The sequence below is a fragment of the Triturus cristatus genome, chromosome 2_1 (genome assembly GCF_964204655.1).
Source record: "Triturus cristatus chromosome 2_1, aTriCri1.1, whole genome shotgun sequence".
In the NCBI taxonomy this organism is placed as follows: domain Eukaryota; kingdom Metazoa; phylum Chordata; class Amphibia; order Caudata; family Salamandridae; genus Triturus; species Triturus cristatus.
The window spans coordinates 1,030,429,897-1,030,448,193 of NC_140581.1; the positions used below are offsets into that span (position 1 = coordinate 1,030,429,897).

An 18,297-nucleotide genomic window follows, 5' to 3' on the forward strand; every position below is an offset into this window, starting at 1 on the left:
TGCGCGGAACTGCCGGTAAGTGCTGGGTCCCTCCCCCATGGCAATTAGCGCTTCCCCTGCTGCTGACCGGGGCGGCAGCTCCGACGTCTGGGGCATTATCGGCTAAGAGCCTGCGAGGCTCCAACGTGAGGGGGCATTCTGTTAGAGTCCCGGGGGACTCCAACGGGGGCAGTACTTCTCAAGCCTGTGAGGCTCCAATGCGGGCAGTAGAGTAGTCGCGAGTTGCCCGAAGCGAGACTCCACCCCTGGGGGCCATATCCTTTGATGTTCCAGAGCCCTGAGTAGAGGCTCCAACGAAGGGGCACATTGTTGGTTAGAGCCTGCGAGGCTCACGAGTCCCCCGAGTGGGACTCCAACGGTTGCGGGCATTGTTTCACGAGCCCCTGAGGCTCCAACGGGGCCAGCCATATTTGTATAGAGCCCAGTGAGGCTCCAACAAGGCGCGCATTGTTGGTTGTGAGCCCAGAGAGGCTTCAACTTATGCCATATTCGTTTTGAAGGCACCGTGGTGCCCAAGCTCACTTTCCCAGCTGCCCAGCACTTAGTGGGCAGCTGCAACGTTTAGGTTGTGCCTTGTGCGCCCGGGCTTGCGCAGCCTGCGCAGACGCGCCCTGACATTGCTGGATATTGGGTATTTCTGCACCCCTGAGAGGCCAGTTGGCCTGGGGACAGTTTTGCTGTGTTGTGCCCTCACTTAGGGTACCTGTTGATGCTTACACCTGTACTTTTGCGTCTGCGCAATGCCTTTATGCTATGCTGATTGCTAGCTGTACCTATGCGTAGGGGAGGGTTTTTCCTAGTATAGGTTGTGCTGATGTGTTCATGGTTCCCTGTGCAATATTTTTCTAAAGGTGGTTAGGGTTGTGTAGGTGGTACTTACCTGTTACCAGTAGTTACTGGTCGTGTGCTACATGTGTTATTTAGTGCTACAGTGATTGTATGTGCTATGTTCTAAAGTATTATTCCTATGTTCTAAATGCTAATTTCTACAAAGTGCTAATTCCTGAAGTGGTCCATGTGGCCCTGTCCCCTGTACATATAATCCCTTGTAAACTCTGCCCGTGCCTGTTGGCACATTGTAAAGTGTGTGTTTTTATCTAATGTGTTTTGGTAATACAAAGGCTATTTTTATATAATACCTTGTGTGGAGTTTCTTTTGTGGTGGGCCTTGGGTGTTGTTGCTGGGTGCGCACGCAAACGCTTTACACATTGCCTCCGGGATAAGCCTGACTGCTCGTGTCAAGCTACCAAGGGGGTGAGCAGGGGTTATCTTTGGCGTGTAACTCCCCAGCCCTGACTAGAGTGGTGGTTTCTGCCTGGCTTTGGCGCAATCCCTAGCCAACCAGAAATCCCATTTCTAACAACCCTAAAACCAGGAAGCTGGCGTTTGACCAGCTATGAAACTGAGCCCAATGTGGAACCACAAGCTCTTATTCTGCACAATAACAGACGCAGAGTTAAATGGCCACGTATATTGGCCTGTATGAACAAGATGGCAGAGATATATAGTCATGTTATGCCCTACCTAAGTGAAATGGTCGGTGAAGGGCTGAATTGTACAATCTCCGGGTGGGGTACAAGGCCGGTCGAAATTCACAGCCAGTTGGCCTCTAAACTATTGGAGGTGTTTTTTCCAGTTGGGAGTTCTAAGGATAAGTTGGTCAAAACCAATCCTTGGTATAATGCTGAGTGTCGGAAGTTGAAAAGTGAACTGATCCAAGTAATCAAGGTCAAGGATAAAGAAAGGATCAAAACACTCCGAGCACAGTACAGACAGAAGATTGAAAGGGCAAGAAAGACTTGGGAGGATGATAAGTGGGAGGAGTTAAGATTAGCCCTGCAGTACAAGGATTTTAAATCCTTTTGGGCCATTGTTAGCAATGGTAGGAAAGAAAACGAGACGATAACACTTTCTAACATAGCCCCAGCTGCCTGGGAAGATCATTTTGGGAATTGTACTCATGTATAGGCTCCAACCAAGCAGCTTCAATTGCTCAATATCCCCTTTTTGAGTACCGTGCAGAGGATGTTCCGGTAATTACGATAATGGAGGTGGAAACTGCCATTCATAAACTTTTACCCAATAAAGCGCCAGGCCTAGATAGGATCCCAGGCGATCTTTATCGGTCAGAACCTAAAGTATGGGCTCCCTATCTCTGTGTCTTGTTTAACTCTATACTACTAGGCGCGGAACCGCCAGAGACCTGGCGTGGAGCAGAGATTGTGCCTATCTATAAAAAAGGATGTCCACTACAACCCTCGAATTATAGGCCAATTAGTCTGATCGATATTACCCAGAAGTTGCTTGGACGTATAATTCTGGATAGAATTCAGACTTGGGAGGAGGATATTGATATACTGAGTATCCTGCAGCCGGGTTTTAGAAAGGGCACTTCAACTATCGATCCGTTATTTCGACTCCATGTCCTCTATTGGAAAACTGTGAGTGCGGAGGGTGGCAGCCTCTACCTCATCTTCGTTGACCTTAGGTCAGCATTTGACCTGGTGCCACGAGAAAATCTGTGGAGAGTTCTACAGGAACTTAACATCCCTCCATATCTTCTGGATGTTCTGAGAAGGCTCCATATGGAAAACTTTGCCCAGGTTAGATGTGGGAAATATGGATAACTGTCTGCACGTTTCCAAGTGAACAGAGGAGTTCGCCAGGGATGTGTGTTGGCGCCTACCCTGTTCTGTCTGTATATTAATGGGCTTATTAACCATCTTGAAGGCATTAAGGACACTGATGCCGCAAGACTCGCCACTGGTAGGGTACCGGCATTGATGTTCGCCGACGACACCTTGTTGTTGTCCCGAACATCTACCGGCATTCAGCGTATTTTAGACGGCTTTGTGGACTTTTGTGCGGAAAGAGGTCTGGAGATCAACTTAGCTAAAACGAAGTTTATGATCCTTAATCCTCCCAAGCATAAACGCCCGAATCCAGTTTTGAACGGTATTCCGCTTGAGCGAGTTAAGACGTTTGGATACCTTGGGATCACTCTCCAAGAACATCTCGGGTGGGAGGTTCAAGTTGCAAATTCAGCACTAAAACTGACCCAAATTGTAGGAGGAATGTCTAAGCTTTTTAGAGGTTCGGTCTTTAAGCCTGTTGCGCCAGTTGTAGAAATTTATAAGACACAAGCTAGAGTAGCGTCCATTTATGGAGCAGAATTATGGGGATATTTTGAGCCTCCAAGCCTAACCAGGATTGAACACTCCTTTATGAGAAATCTGTTGGGCCTGCCCCTAAGCACCCCGTTGGTTCCCATCAGGCTTGATTTAGGGTTGGTACCTGTGGATGAGGAGGTGGCGTTACGACCAGTGATATATTGGAAGAGACTCTGGTCCTCTCCGGAGCTGGGTTCTTTTCGGGAAGAATTTAAGGGGGTTTGGTCCCAAATTAAAAATAAGAAAATCCCCTGGTTAACCCATATTAGGGATACATGTGACAAGATTGGTCTCCCAGAATTATGGGGTTCCCCGGAGGTTTCATGTTTGGCAATTTCAAGGGCAAATCTGGTAGACCAGTATAGGCACTATAATCTTATGAGCCTTCATGTGAATTCTGGTGTTGGTAGATTGACTGCCCAGTTTCTCGAAATTAAAGTTGACTATAGGAGGGAGGAATTTCTTGATCTGATTTTTCCTGCTGTTGCTAGGAAGTTGTACTTCCAGCTGAGAATAGGCAGTCTACCGCTTAGGTCTTTTACCACCAAATGGGAGCCAAATAAAAATACTGATTGCCCTGCCTGTGGTTTTCGAACGGAAAATTAAAAACATGTTTTTTTCTTTTGTCCAGTGTACCATCAGTTACGTAATCGTTGGGTAAAACCCATTTGTAAAAATTTGGGATTTAGAGACTGTGAAAATGCTTTAAGAGTACTGAAAAATGATACCCACCCTCCGATTGTTTTTGCAGTCTCCCGTTTTTTAAATGGTATGTGGATCAAACGCAGAATTTTCTGTAATTAAGCAACAAGTCTAAATGTGTTTCACATTCCTTTATTGTATCTTATGTGCAAATTCTGATTTTATTATGCTGTTTGAATGTATTTATTGTATAATGATGAATTGTATGTTGTTATAGTGCATTTGAACTTTTATGGCCTTTGTGGCCGAAATAAAGATTTTGATGATGATGATGATGATGTCATAATGGCAGCATATTTAGTTAGTGGTTTGAGCATGAAATTCTTTGCGATGTGTTTTGCATAGTCTTATGTGTAATTTATTTTCTCTTTCTTTTTTAGTGGGATATTGATGATCCATACTGTGTCTGTGCAGAGTAGGTGGTGGTGAGTAGTTTAGCTGCCTCTGGCAAGTGAGTGGTATTGTTTTGGAGTATATATGTGTTTTTGATAAAGGTGCTTTTAGTTTATTACTTATTTTACTAAGTGTTTGTTGTTGTTGACTTGTTTGACAAGTTACCTTTATTAATAAGCATTATGGCTAGCCGTAAAATGACTGCTCAACAGGTGGTTGGTATGCTTCTGGAATCTTCCTCTGAGCATGATTATGAGACTGACAGTGTGTCTGAGGGAGAGGAGGGAGGCGAAGATTCTGGCAGTGAGTTTTCTCTCCACCTGGAATCATCGGATGATGAAGGTACTCTCAGTGCAGATGAAGGTACTCTTGGTGTGGATGAAGCAACTCTCAGTGCGGATGAAGTGCCTGTCTTAGAGGAGGAAACTGCTGTGCTGATGGTGCAAGAGGCATCTGGATTGCAGTCTGAGGCTGCTAGGCTTCCTACTGGAAGTGCTGGACTTTGGGTTGATCCAAACATGGTGCAGCCGCTGTTGCCTGCCTTTAGCGGTGATGCAGGGTGTAGAGTGGATTGTGAACACTTTTTGCCTATACAGTTTTTTCAGTTGTTTATGGATGATGTATTTTTGGGTGAGATTGTTGAGCAGACGAATTTGTATGCTGAACAGTTTTTGAGGGACAACAGTGACAAACTTAGGCCCCAGTCTAGAGCTACACGGTGGTCTCCCACATATCTGGAAGAGATTAAGAAGGTTTTGGGTTTGACTTTATTGATGGGTGTGGTAAGGAAGCCAACCGTGGCTTCATATTGGTCTACTAGCCCCTTGTTGGCAACTGCCATATTTCCTGCAGTTATGACTCGTAATCGGTATTTACTTTTGCTACGTATGCTGCATTTTGTTGATAATTCTATGGCGTTGCCACGAGATCACCCTGACTGTGACCGTCTTTTTAAGATTCGGCCCGTTCTTGATCACTTTGTAGATCGATTTTCTGAGATCTATACTCCAGGGAAAGAAATATCTATTGATGAGTCTTTGGTCTTGTTCAAGGGCCGTTTGGTTTTTAGGCAGTACATCCCTAGCAAGAGAGCACGCTATGGAATTAAGCTGTATATGTTGTCTGAGAGTAGGACAGGATATGTTTTTAATTTCCGTGTGTACACTGGTAGAGATTCTACTATTGACCCCCCCAGGTTGTCCGTCCACTTTTGGAGTTTCAGAGAAAATTGTGTGGGATCTTGCTAGAAGACTGTTTATTAGAGGCCACCAATTGTACCTTGATAACTTCTACACTGCTGTGCAATTATTTAAGGAATTGTATAAAGTGGACACTTTTGCATGTGGCACAATCCGCTCTCACCGTGAAGGTTATCCGAAAGAGCTTGTTTGCAAAAAACATCAGAGGGGGCAGTGCAGTTCCTTGCGTAGTGATGGAACTACTAGCTGTAAAATTTGTGGACAGGAGGGATGTGTACATGCTGACTATCATCCATGATGAGAGTACTTCACCTGTGGCTGTTTGGGGTCAGGTTGCTGAAGTGCACAAACCTGTGTGCATTCTAGACTACAATAAGCACATGGGTGGTGTTGACAGAGTAGATCAGAGGATGGAACCTTACTCTGCTATTCGGAAGACTTATGTTTGGTAGAAGAAGTTGGCCATCCATTTCTTCGAATTAGCAAATTTCAATGCTTTTATTGTGTTCAAGGAGTGTTCTCCTGCGTCAAAGTTGACATTGCTTCAGTTTCAGCACTCTGTGATAGCTAGCCTTATTGTTGTGGAACAGGCAAGTGTTCCTAGATTTGGAGTGGTGGAGGATGTGGCTCGATTGAAAGATCGCCACTTTCCTGATTACATCCCTCCCACACCTTCAAAAGATTTTCCCACTAGGAGATGTAGAGTCTGTTGGCGAAGAGATAAGCTGAAGGAGTCTCGTTATTTCTGTGCCGGGTGTCTTTCTAACCCTTGGCTGTGTATGCCTGCTTGTTTTAGAGCATACCACATGCAAAAGAAATGTTGGGAGCTTCCATGAGTGGTAGAGTGACCTGCCTGGTCTGTATTGTTTAAAAAAATTATTCTGTTTCAAGGTTGGCATTAGTGCAATGTATTTAGTTTCCGATTTTGTGTTAGAAGAATTGTATCTATTTGCAATTTGTTTGTGTTTTTTTGTATATAAAAACCTAAATGTGATGGTGGTGTGTGTAGGTTGGTGCTTGGCTGGAGGTGTGTGTGGACTGGTGCTTGGCTGGCGGTGTGTGTGTCCTGGTGCTTGGCTGGCTGTGTGCGTGGACTGGAGCTTGGCTGGTGGTGTGCGTGGAGTGGAGCTTGGCTGGCGGTGTGCCTGGAGTGGCGCTTGGCTGGAGGTGTGCATTGACTGGCGCTTGGCTGGCGGTGTGTGTGGACTGGCGCTCGGCTGGCGGTGTGTGAGTAGTGACTTGGTGCTGGTCACTACACCCACTGCTAGCTGAGCGCTACTCCACGCAATCCATCAGTTTGTGTAGTTGCTGTGTCAGGAATGTGGGCGTGTGGAAGTGATGGGCCCTTGAATGGCGCTGTCTGCTGGTGTGAGTGTTGTAATGTGATTGGCCCACGGCTGGCGGCGTGAATGTTTTCGATTTGTCACACGTATGAAAGGTGTATGAATGGCCTGTAAAGAGGTTGGTGCCTGTCGTGGCTTTACAGCTCACGAGCTGTGAGTCAATGGTTCAGTTTCTCGTCCTTTCAATTATTAATAGTGCATTTCATTTATGTGAAATCACTTGCTAATACAATTGTATATACTGAACCATTACTCACCCTCATGCCAAATCCAACCAGTATGTGTGTGTGCTTTAGGATTAGATGGCTGTGCCGTAATATTTGTCTTTTTTGTCTTCCTGAAGCAGGGTGTACCTTGTCCCTTTTTGTGAATGTTGTGATGTGTTGGTTTTGTGCCTGGTGGTGTGAATGGTCTTGTGTGTATCACCTATGAAAGGTGTGTGAATGGCCTGTAAAGCAGTTGGTGCCTTGCCGTGGCTTTACAGCTCACGAGCTGGGAGTCATTGGTTCAGTTTTTTGTCCATTTAATTATTGACAGTGCATTTCATTTTTGTGAAATCTCATTAATAAAATTTAATATACTGAACCATCACTCGCCCTCGTGCCAAATCCAACCAGTATGTGTGTGTGTTTGAGGAATATAAGTCTGTGAAGGAATCTTTGTCTTTTTAGTTTCTCTGCCAAGGTGTATGTTCCATGTAAGAATAACCCATCAACTGTAGATATTGTTGTAAACCCATGGGAGTTCATGGTGATGTCTCTCTTGTGAATTCCAAAAAGTTATTTTATCCACAACGTCCTGCGAACCTCAAAATGTCTGTCACATTTTCCTTGCAATATTGTGCCGAGGCAATATTGTGCCGAGGCCCAAGTACCCGCGACAGGCAAGGGCCCAACATTTTTTTTTGATAGGCAATGTTGATGTCGCATCACTACGTTTTGGGCCCTTGCCTGACGCAGGTACTTGGGCCTCCCACACAAGTGAGGCACCATTTTTACCGGGTGACCCGGGGGAATGCTGGGTGGTGAGAAATTTGAGTGAGCCCGGTGATGCCACAACTTTCCCACACAAAAATGTGTGCAAAAAGTGATTTTTTCAGCTAAAATTTAGGTTTGCAGGGGATTCTGGGTAAGGAAACGTTGGGGATCCACGCAAGCCATACCTCCATGGAAGCCCCCACATGTCTAGTTTTCAGAAATGTATGGGTTTGGTAGGTTTCCCTAGATGGCCGCCAAGCACCGGGCCAAAAACCCAAGTGACCCCCCTTGCAAAACCAGGTGGTTTTGAGATAGGCAATTTTGATGTTGCCTCACTACGTTTTGGGCCCTTGCCTGTCGCGGGTACTTGGGCCTCACACACAAGTGAGGCACCATTTTTACCGGGAGACCCGGGGGAACGCTGGGTGGTGGGAAATTTGAGTGAGCCCGGTGATGCCACAACTTTCCCACACAAAAATGTGTGAAAAATTTGTTTTTTTCAGCTAAAATTGAGGTTTGCAGGGGATTCTGGGCAAGGAAACGTTAGGGGATCCACGCAAGCCATACCTCCCTGGAAGCCCCCAGGTGTCTAGGTTTCAGAAATGTATGGGTTTGGTAGGTTTCCCTAGATGGCCGGCGAGCACCAGGCCAAAAACCCAAGTGACCCCCCTTGCAAAACCAGATGGTTTTGAGATAGGCAATTTTGATGTCGCCTCACTACGTTTTGGGCCCTTGCCTGGCGCGGGTACTTGGGCCTACCACACAAGTGAGGCACCATTTTTACCGGGAGACTCGGGGGAACGCTGGGTGGTGGGAAATTTGAGTGAGCCCAGTGATGCCACAACTTTCCCACACAAAAATGTGTGAAAAATGTGATTTTTTCAGCTAAAATTGAGGTTTGCAGGAAACGTTGGGGGATCCACGCAAGCCATACCTCCCTGGAAGCCCCCGGATGTCTAGTTTTCAGAAATGTATAGGTTTGCTAGGTTTCCCAAGGTGCCCGCAGAGCTAGGGTTAAAAAACTAGAGTTAGGCACTTTGCCGAAAAAGGGTCATTTTTCACTGCGAAATTGAGGTGTGACCACGTTGCGTTTTGCGCTGTTTCCTGTCGCGGGCACTAGGCCGACCCACACAAGTGAGGTACTGTTTTTCTCGTAAGACTTTGGGGAACGCGGGGTGGGTGGAAATTTGTGGATCCATGCAGATTCCGGAACTATCCACCACAGAAATATGGGGAAAATGTGTTTTTTTTGACAATTTTTTAGGTTTGCAAGGGATTCTGGGAAACAGACCCTGGTGGGAGGCAGTCAAGTCACCCCATCCTGGATTCCCCTGGGTGTCTAGTTTTCAAAAATGTATAGGTTTGCTAGGTTTCCCAAGGTGCCCCCCGAGCTAGGGTTAAAAAACTAGAGCTAGGCACTTTGCCAAAAAAGGGTCATTTTTTACTGCGATATTGAGGTGTGACCATGTTGCGTTTTGCACCGTTTCCTGTCGCGGGCACTAGGCCGACCCGCACAAGTAAGGTACCATTTTTCTCATAAGACTTTGGGGAACGCGGGGTGGGTGGAAATTTCTGGATACACACAGATTCCGGAACTTTCCACCACAGAAATGTGGGGAAAATGTGGTTTTTTGGACAATTTTTTAGGTTTGCAAGGGATTCTGGGTAACAGACCCTGGTGGGAGGCAGTCAAGTCACCCCATCCTGGATTCCCCTGTGTATTTAGTTTTAAAAAATTTATAGGTTTGCTAGGTTTCCCGAGGTGCCGCAGAGCTAGGGTTCAAAAACTACAGCTAGGCACTTTGCCAAAAAAGGGTCATTTTTAACTGCGATATTGAGGTGTGATCACGTTGCGTTTTGCGCCGTTTCCTGTCGCAAGCACTAGGCCGACCCGCACAAGTGAGGTACCGTTTTTCTCGTAAGACTTTGGGGGACGCGGGGTGGGTGGAAATTTGTGGATCCACGCAGATTCCGTAACTTTCCACCACAGAAATGTGTAGAAAATATGTTTTTTTTTACAAATATTTAGGTTTGCAAGGGATTCTGGGTAACAGACCCTGGTGGGAGGCAGTCAAGTCACCCCATCCTGGATTCCCCTGGGTGTCTAGTTTTCAAAAATGTATAGGTTTGCTAGGTTTCCCAAGGTGCCCCCCGAGCTAAGGTTAAAAAACTAGAGCTAGGCACTTTGCCAAAAAAGGGTCATTTTTCACTGCGATATTGAGGTGTGACCACGTTGCGTTTTGCACCGTTTCCTGCCGGGGGCACTAGGCTGACCTACACAAGTGAGGTACTGTTTTTCTCGTAAGACGTTGGGGAACGCGGGGTGGGTGGAAATTTGTGGATCCACGCAGATTCCGGAACTTTCCACCACAGAAATGTGGGGAAACAGTGTTTTTTTTGACAATGTTTTAGGTTTGCAAGGGATTCTGGGTAACAGACCCTGGTGGGAGGCAGTCAAGTCACCCCATCCTGGATTCCCCTGGGTGTCTAGTTTTAAAAAATGTATAGGTTTGCTAGGTTTCCCAAGGTGCCCGCAGAGCTAGGGTTCAAAAACTAGAGCTAGGCACTTTGCCAAAAAAGGGTCATTTTTCACTGCGATATTGAGGTGTGACCACTTTGCATTTTGCGCCGTTTCCTGTCGCAATCACTAGGCTGACCCGCACAAGTGAGGTACCGTTTTTCTCGTAAGACTTTGGGGGACGCGGGGTGGGTGGAAATTTGTGGATCCACGCAGATTCCGGAACTTTCCACCACAGAAATGTGGAGAAAATATGGTTTTTTGACAATGTTTTAGGTTTGCAAGGGATTCTGCATAACAGACCCTGGTGGGAGGCAGTCAAGTCACCCAATCCTGGATTTCCCTGGGTGTCTAGTTTTCAAAAATGTATAGGTTTGCTAGGTTTCCCAATGTGCCCCCCGAGCTAGGGTTCAAAAACTAGAGCTAGGCACTTTGCCAAAAAAGGGTCCTTTTTCACTGTGAAATTGAGGTGTGACCACTTTGCGTTTTGCGCCGTTTCCTGTCACGGGCACTTGGCCGACCCCCTCAAGTGAGGTACCAATTTTTTTCATAAGACTTTGGGGAACGAGGGGTGGGTGGAAATGTGTAGATCCACACAGGTTCCAGAACTTTCCACCACAGAAATGTGGGGAAAATGTGGGTTTTTTGCCAATATTTAGGTTTGCAAGGGATTTTGGGTAACAGAACCTGGTGGGAGGCAGTCAAGTCACCCCATCCTGGATTCCCCTGGGTGTCTAGTTTTCAAAAATGTATAGGTTTGCAACATTTCACTAGGTGTCGGCAGAGCTAGTGTTCAAAAACTACAGCTAGACACTTCGCAAAAAAAGGGTACATTTTCATTGTGAAAATGTGGTGTGTTCACGTTGGTTTTTGAGCCATTTCCTGTCGTGGACACTATGCCTAACCACACAAGTGAGGTACCATTTTTATCGGGAGACTTAGGGTAATTCAGGTTAGTAAAGGAACTGTTATTACCTATTGACTTTTGATGCATTTCTGCCTTCCAAATGAAAGACATTGTGTAAAAAAGAAGTCATTCTAAAAAATGACTGATAATTCTCATTCTAGTATGAGTATTCCCAAATTCGGAAATGTGCAAATATCTACTGTTTCTAAACTCTATATTTTTTTCCCATTTCAGAAATACATAGGTGTCTTTCATACCGATTTTTCCATGTACACATTTTTACAGAATAATTACTATATACCCGGTACATAATAAAAAACCATTGCAAGTTGCTGCTCAGTTTTTGGCTCTGGGTTCGTCGGGTTCTTGGTGAACCTACAAGTCCTATATATCCCCACAACCAGTAATGTCCAGCGGATGTAATGGTATATTGCTTTCAAAGAGCTGTCATAATTAGAAGAAGTTACAGGTGAAAACGTTGACACAAAAGGCTGTTTTTTTCAACTAATTTTCAATTTATCCTATATTTAACTGTTAGTTTCTACAAAGAAACCTTGATGGATCTACACAAATGACCCCTTGATGAATTCAGAATTGTGTCTACTTCTCTAAAATGTATAGCTTTCCAGGATCAATTATTGCTTTTGTACCCATTTCTACCATTAACTGGAAGGAGGTCGAAAGCACAAAAAATAGCAAAAATAGGCTATGTCCCAGAAAAATGCCAAAACTGTGTAAAAAATGTTAGGTTTCTGACAAAAGTCTGGTACCCCCTAAAAGCTGGGAAAATGGTGATTTCAACCCCACAAACCCTTTTTTGAAAACATTTGCAGGGAAAAACCCAGATGCTTTCATTTGCAGCCCATTTTTCCCATTTTTCAGAAAAAGAAATGTTGCTGTATTTTGGCCCATTTCTGTGACCCCTCCAGGGGAATCCACAAACCCTGAGTACCTTTAGAATCCCCATGATGTTGGAAGAAAAGGACGCAAATTTGGCGTGGATACCTTATGTGGTCAAAAAGTTACAGGGGCCTCATCACGCACTACCCCAAATAGCCAAAAAAAGGCTTGCCACAGGAGGGGGAAAAGGCCTGGCAGCGAAGGGGTTAAACATGGCACATCCATCGTGTCGCAAGGAGGGTGAAGTGAAAACTGTTGCATCTCTGTTCTATCGCAGCAATGCGACAGTTTTCATAAATTAGCCCGTAAGTATTTAACCCATTTGCTGAGAAAATATTTGCTTATTTGCTTAATTGAGTCTCAAATGCTATTATAGATAGCTTTGAGGCGATGACAATAAATTATTATATGAAAATAACATGCTAATATATAAAACTTTATACAATCACATTAGAAGAGAAGAAAAGAGTGTAGCATATGTGCCCGCTCAATCTTTGACGCCCTCCTTAAGAGTAGGCACTCTTTCTTACTGGATGATGGGGGACTTCAGGACCACCCAATCCCTGCCCTCTTTGGAATCATCACCTATTGATCTCAATACAATGAGCTCTGTATGTCCATTCCTCTTTGGCTACATATATGACACTACACATCAGTACTTACCTCTCGTTGGGACTAGAATATACCACATTTAGGCTTTTCAGATCGATTTACAAACATATACATTAAATAACTTGCATTAATTCCTGTGGTTCAGTTAAAAAAAATTGTTATTAAACGTGGCAGTTCAATTGGGTCAAATGAAGCAAGCACAAACTAGAACTCCCAAAATGCAAAGATTTATGAAATGAAAACTCTGGGCCAGCAACTTGGCAGTTGGTATATATGGGGACATTCGGAACCCCGTGTTGCCGACTGCACTTTGCATGCAGTAACTGCTGGTGTTTACGGTGTTAAGGCCTTCACTTATTTTTATTTTCCTTTTCTGAAAAGGGTTTCCTAGTGCCTAATGCCTTGTGGTTTGTAGCAAACTTGCTATATTTGATTTTTTAGTCTTATGTTTTCCTACCACTCTACGCTTTAAGAGTCCCATGCAATACATCATTGTACATGGCCAACTAATAAGGAGCCATTGAATCACGTTGAAAGAGCTTATTTATAAAATCAGGCAGAAAGACCAATTACATTCAAATGCATAGAGGCTCTGTGTTTTATGTCCAAGATGATTTGGCATTAATAAATGCTACAGACAATATTCAAAATACCAAACCTATATAAAAATAGAAAAGATCAAGAGAAAAACAAAGCAAAGCAAATTAATAAAAATGGAACAGACAAGGGGTGGGAATGAAAAGGGAGGGCAGTTTAAAGGACGAATAGAGCAAAGCAGAAAGAAAGGGGAAAAGGGAGAATCCCAGAAAATAATGACAGGAAAAATTATGTTTTTTTGCTTTCAATGTGTGCCAATATTTAAATTTCTTTGTTTTTAATTTTGTATTTTGACAAACAACGATGAGGCCAAATAACAAGAATTACTTACCGACATGTTTAAATTATAATGGCTTGCAGGAGAAAGCTGCCCGTGTTTTTTGAAAGGGCTAACATACTTTTTAGGTTTTTCCTCAGGCCTTGAAAAGAAAAACATATCAGTTAGAAACATGCAAAACCTGTGTGTTTGACTTAGATATTCACTTCTGTAACAAAATTAACGTGCGGCAGTTCTGAAAGCAAGAAGAGTAGAGTTTCTTATTACTGGATGCCTGAAAGTTTAAGAATCAGGATGGATTTAAATCACATCTATGTTTCTTGTAAATGGATTTTTTTTCTACTCTCAAAACGAATTTTCTGAAGACTGATTTCCCCCAGTGAATCTAAAGTTAACTTTTATCATGGTCTGAGTAGATCACGCTTTCTCATAGATCTGATGAAGCTATACATTTTCCAAGACTGGTGAGTCCTCTGCGCGGCAAGCAGACTCTTGGGTCAAAAGACGATAGCAAGGCCTGAGTGGAAGTTTTTAGAATTCTTTCAGCACTTCTTCATTGGAGTATTTACTCAGCACTAATAAACATATGAGTATGATAAAAAAATATCACCACATAGCACAAGTACGCAAAAGATGGCTATCGATTTTCTATTTAATTTCCACATTAAATGTGTTTATTTTCCTCAATTTCTCTGTATCGATTAGGTTTAGCAAGATTGTATTCCATTTAGTCAAGTTCAAGTAGATGTGTGGTAGTTCTAATAATATTCAAGAAACATTTTTATGTTGTCACTTCAATTTCATAGAGAAGTAAAAATCAACAGCTGAGAGACTGGTAACAAGTGTTTTTAAAAAAAATATTTCTTCAGTACCATGAGGTTTAGAATAATTGTATCCCCTTTTGTCAAATCCAGGTATATTTGTGATAGTTGTAATTGATTTGAAAAATAAATGAAAATCATCAGCTGAGAGACTGCAAACCAAAGAGGCCCTAGCTGTCTATAATGATATGCTACTCTTCCAAAGGTTGGGATAGTATGTGCAAGAATCCTAGACTGCTATGGCTGCCACGATGCGTATATTTGTCTGTGTGACCTCATTCTGACTTCTATGCGATCTCTCTATCCCTGAACTATTGAGAGCCTCTAGAGTATTTGAATGCATAACCTATGCTTGGACATGAATAATAATATCATCGTGTGTCAGCTAAACAAGACATTTAGTGAAACTGTACTACTGCGTTTACATTATAAAAAGGTCATGTGTTACAAGTCAATCGTTGCAACGTGCAGCTCTTTGTCGGCAGGGTATAGGTGTCACAAGGTGCGCTTATCACGAGACTCCCTGACACAGGTTACCAATACCTCGTCTCCCTGATCCTGTTTCACCTGGTCCTCTCATTACAATTGCCCTGAGTGTAACAACATCGCTAATGCTGAGTTTCCGCTGACAGCCTTCACACAAAGACAAGTAGATGACAGCAGAGGCCTTCTCGAGTCCGGTTCCCTACCTGAAGCTGTGGATCCCAGACGTTGCGTTCATGCTGGAGGCGATGGCGGACAGGTTGTGGGCAATGGGCGGGATCTGCATGGCGGGGTTCTTGGGGTAATCCAAACTACTGCTGGACTCCTTCAGCGTGGCCTGCGGGACTACCTTGGTTGGGGATGCCCCACTGTCAAAGAAGCTGTTGAAATTGGACGATCGATCACAAGTTCCTGTTCTCTCAGAGTCATTTTTTAGAAGTTTAACTTTAAATGGCTTTGCTTCTTTGATTTTTGGCTCACTGTTGAAATCCTAAATAGAAATAAGAGCATTTGTTTGCAGAACCTACAAAGGACATTATGCACAGGTGTAGTACCATAACTTGATTAGCAGAAGATAAATTCGATCTCACCATCTTGCCCCTCCCAAACAGACAAAGGATCAGACATGATGAGGACCAGTTTTTCTTAGATCTACACATTTCCACATAAACCAGGCAATTTGAAGTTCGGTTTCTCCCAAATTCAACTTGAGCATGCTAAATACCTAGATAATGAGGAGAGGAATCATGAGAAAATAAACCAGTTTGCTATTTTTGATTGTTGCTTTTCAGAATATTTTATATTAGTGTACATTTTATTGAGTTTTAAAATCTTTTGATGTGTTCAACTTTTTGTAGCATACTTTACACCTTTTTAGAAGGGATGGGATTCGGAGATATTATAGAGGAAACCCTGTTGCTGAAAGAATAGCTGTATCTTGTTCATACAGCATAAATGTAGACTGTCCTAACAGGGAGGTAAGTGAAAGTGTTACTTCATAATAATAAGCTACACAGGTGATCAAATTATAGAGAGTATGCTGTGCTAAACGGACTGTGTAGCTATGTTGGAAACGGATGTATGACGTTACAACGCATGCTGTTACAACGCATGCTGTTACAACAAAAGTTTAACAACGCGAGTGCATTGACAACGCAGGACATTACAACGCAAGTCTTTACATCGACTTGCACTAGATGGCGTGCTAACATTAAAAAAGTGTAATTTACTATTCCAACTCCAGTCCACGTAACAGTAGGGAAGGTGTTGGGATAGTAAACTACACTATTTTTAATGTTAGCACGCCATCTAGTGCAAGTCGATGTAAAGACTTGCGTTGTAATGTCCTGCGTTGTCAATGCACTCGCGTTGTAACAGTTTCGTTGTAATGGTAGTGCGTTGTAAAAGTTGCGTTGTAAAGGTTGTTCCCCGTTGGAAACAATAGCCCTCCCAAAGAATTGAACAAAAACTACTCTTGTAGAACAGTGGCTTCATTCATATAGAGGGCACTCTTTCTTTGACAACTACTCTGCTTGTAACTTACTCTAAGCAAGAACAATTTGCAATATTATTTATTGGACTAGTTATCTGTCTTGTTAATTAGGAAACCACAGAAAGTACGGGTGCATGTTGTGAAGGATAATGACTTGGGACCTCATTTACAAAAAACTGGCAGGCTCCGCATGCCATTTTCCTTCGCTGAGCTGCGTCATTTTAAAAGCACAGGAATGTATGGTATTAACAACAATGCAACCCATGTGCTTTGCCCTGCGCTTGCACATAATTGGCTGCCATGTGCCAGCGCAGGCACCCATGCATCATGTTACAAGGGTGCATGCAGTACAAGGATAATTGTTTGTGTGAAGGAAGGGACACCTTCCTGCACAAAATAATAATTGATGGCATTTTCCTCTTTCTATGTGTGATGCAGAATGCAGCATGCAAAGAAGAGGAAAAAAAAGGATAATTAAAAGTATTTCTCCTCGTTGCACCACTCCTACGCCTCCTCTGGGGAGGGGTAGGATTCTGAGGTGTTCCCAGGTTTACAACAATTTGTAATTCTTGGAATGAATCAGGTCCCATGGATGTTGCAGAGTAATGCATGAAAGGGGCCCATATTTATAAGGCAATAAAAAGCCATGCAGGGTGACTTTGCATGGCCTTCTAAATATGGGCAGGCACAATCCGCCGCCGGTGCGTCAAAAAAAGTGACGCACCCTTGCAAATGAGGCCCTTTATATCCAAGGGACCTGTTCTGGTCATATTCGAGTTCATAACAAAATGCTTACTTCGCTGGTGATACCTTCATCCTTTGTGCATTTTAGGACAGGGCTTTAGGATTTTGATCTAATGTTTACTAAAGATCGCCAAAGACCCTTTCTTCACAGAATACTTGAGGAAGATTATAAAAAACAAACTAAAATGTTCCTAATAGACAAGAATCATGTTACGGTGTGAAGCCCAATTACACCGGGGCAGCTCATGGAAGAGGACAATGCCACTGAAGCTCACTAGTACTTCATTTCTGCCACTGGTTGCAGGAGGGTATCACTGACACTCATCTTTGGGGATCGGGGCATATTTTTCATGGTCAGAGTTTGGCCAGAGGAAGAGTTGAAAGGCTGAAAGAGAAAGGAAGTAAAAGATGGCAAAATAGTGGCAAATGGAGAAGATGGCAAAATAGTGGCAAATGGAGAAAGTAGCGATGAAAAAGAACCTAACCGGAAGTGTAGTGTGGTGGAAGAAAAAGGAACGAGATGGAATCAACATTAGACTGCCTTGGAAGTCAGCAATCTCACAATATTCCATCTTTGTAGAAGGCTCCTAAGAATAACTTTGGGCCCCTCCCATGATGTTTTTCCCCAAAAATCAAGCTCCAATTGTGAAAGGGAGGTGGGAAAGATTACCCATAGGCATCATGTCTCTTCTTGTGCTCTCAACAAGAGCTGCTGGGGGGGGTTCCACTCTGTGCTGACACTACTGCGTGGTTCAGAGCAGGGCACCATACACAAGGCAGTCTTTACATGACACGCTTTCACACCCAGCTGTATCAACAACCAATCCCTTACTCTGTATATAGCTCTGTATGCATTTTAGCGGGTGGCAAGACCTTAAGGGAGAAGCAATACCACCTTGAAAAGTTATGAATTCCTTACCACCTCTAAACCCAGCACAAGTAGACGGAGAAACACAACTGATGTGATTGTTGCACTGGATGATGTATGAACTGGGACTTTGGCACTGTGTTTTATGTTAAGTTGGTATGGTAAAAGAAAGCAAGCAATGATCAAGTGACTGGAGAACAGCAGCATGTCATGTGCCAATGGGATCCAATTGTGATAAAACAGACAAACATTTATTTTTATTCTGCATTAAGACTTCTTTTAGTCCGGTGTAC

General features: G+C 43.6%; 1 protein-coding gene across 1 annotated transcript in view; it reads right to left on the minus strand.

Annotated features, from left to right (window-relative positions):
• CDKL2 (cyclin dependent kinase like 2) overlaps window positions 1-18,297 on the minus strand; it is a 477,181-nt gene that overhangs the window by 61,884 nt on the left and 397,000 nt on the right. Inside the window, exons 9-10 of the mRNA XM_085635210.1 lie at window positions 15,107-15,390; window positions 13,651-13,738 (exon numbers count right to left, since the gene is read on the minus strand). Coding sequence (XP_085491336.1) covers window positions 13,651-13,738; window positions 15,107-15,390 — 372 coding nt within the window. The remainder of the gene's footprint in view (window positions 1-13,650; window positions 13,739-15,106; window positions 15,391-18,297) is intronic.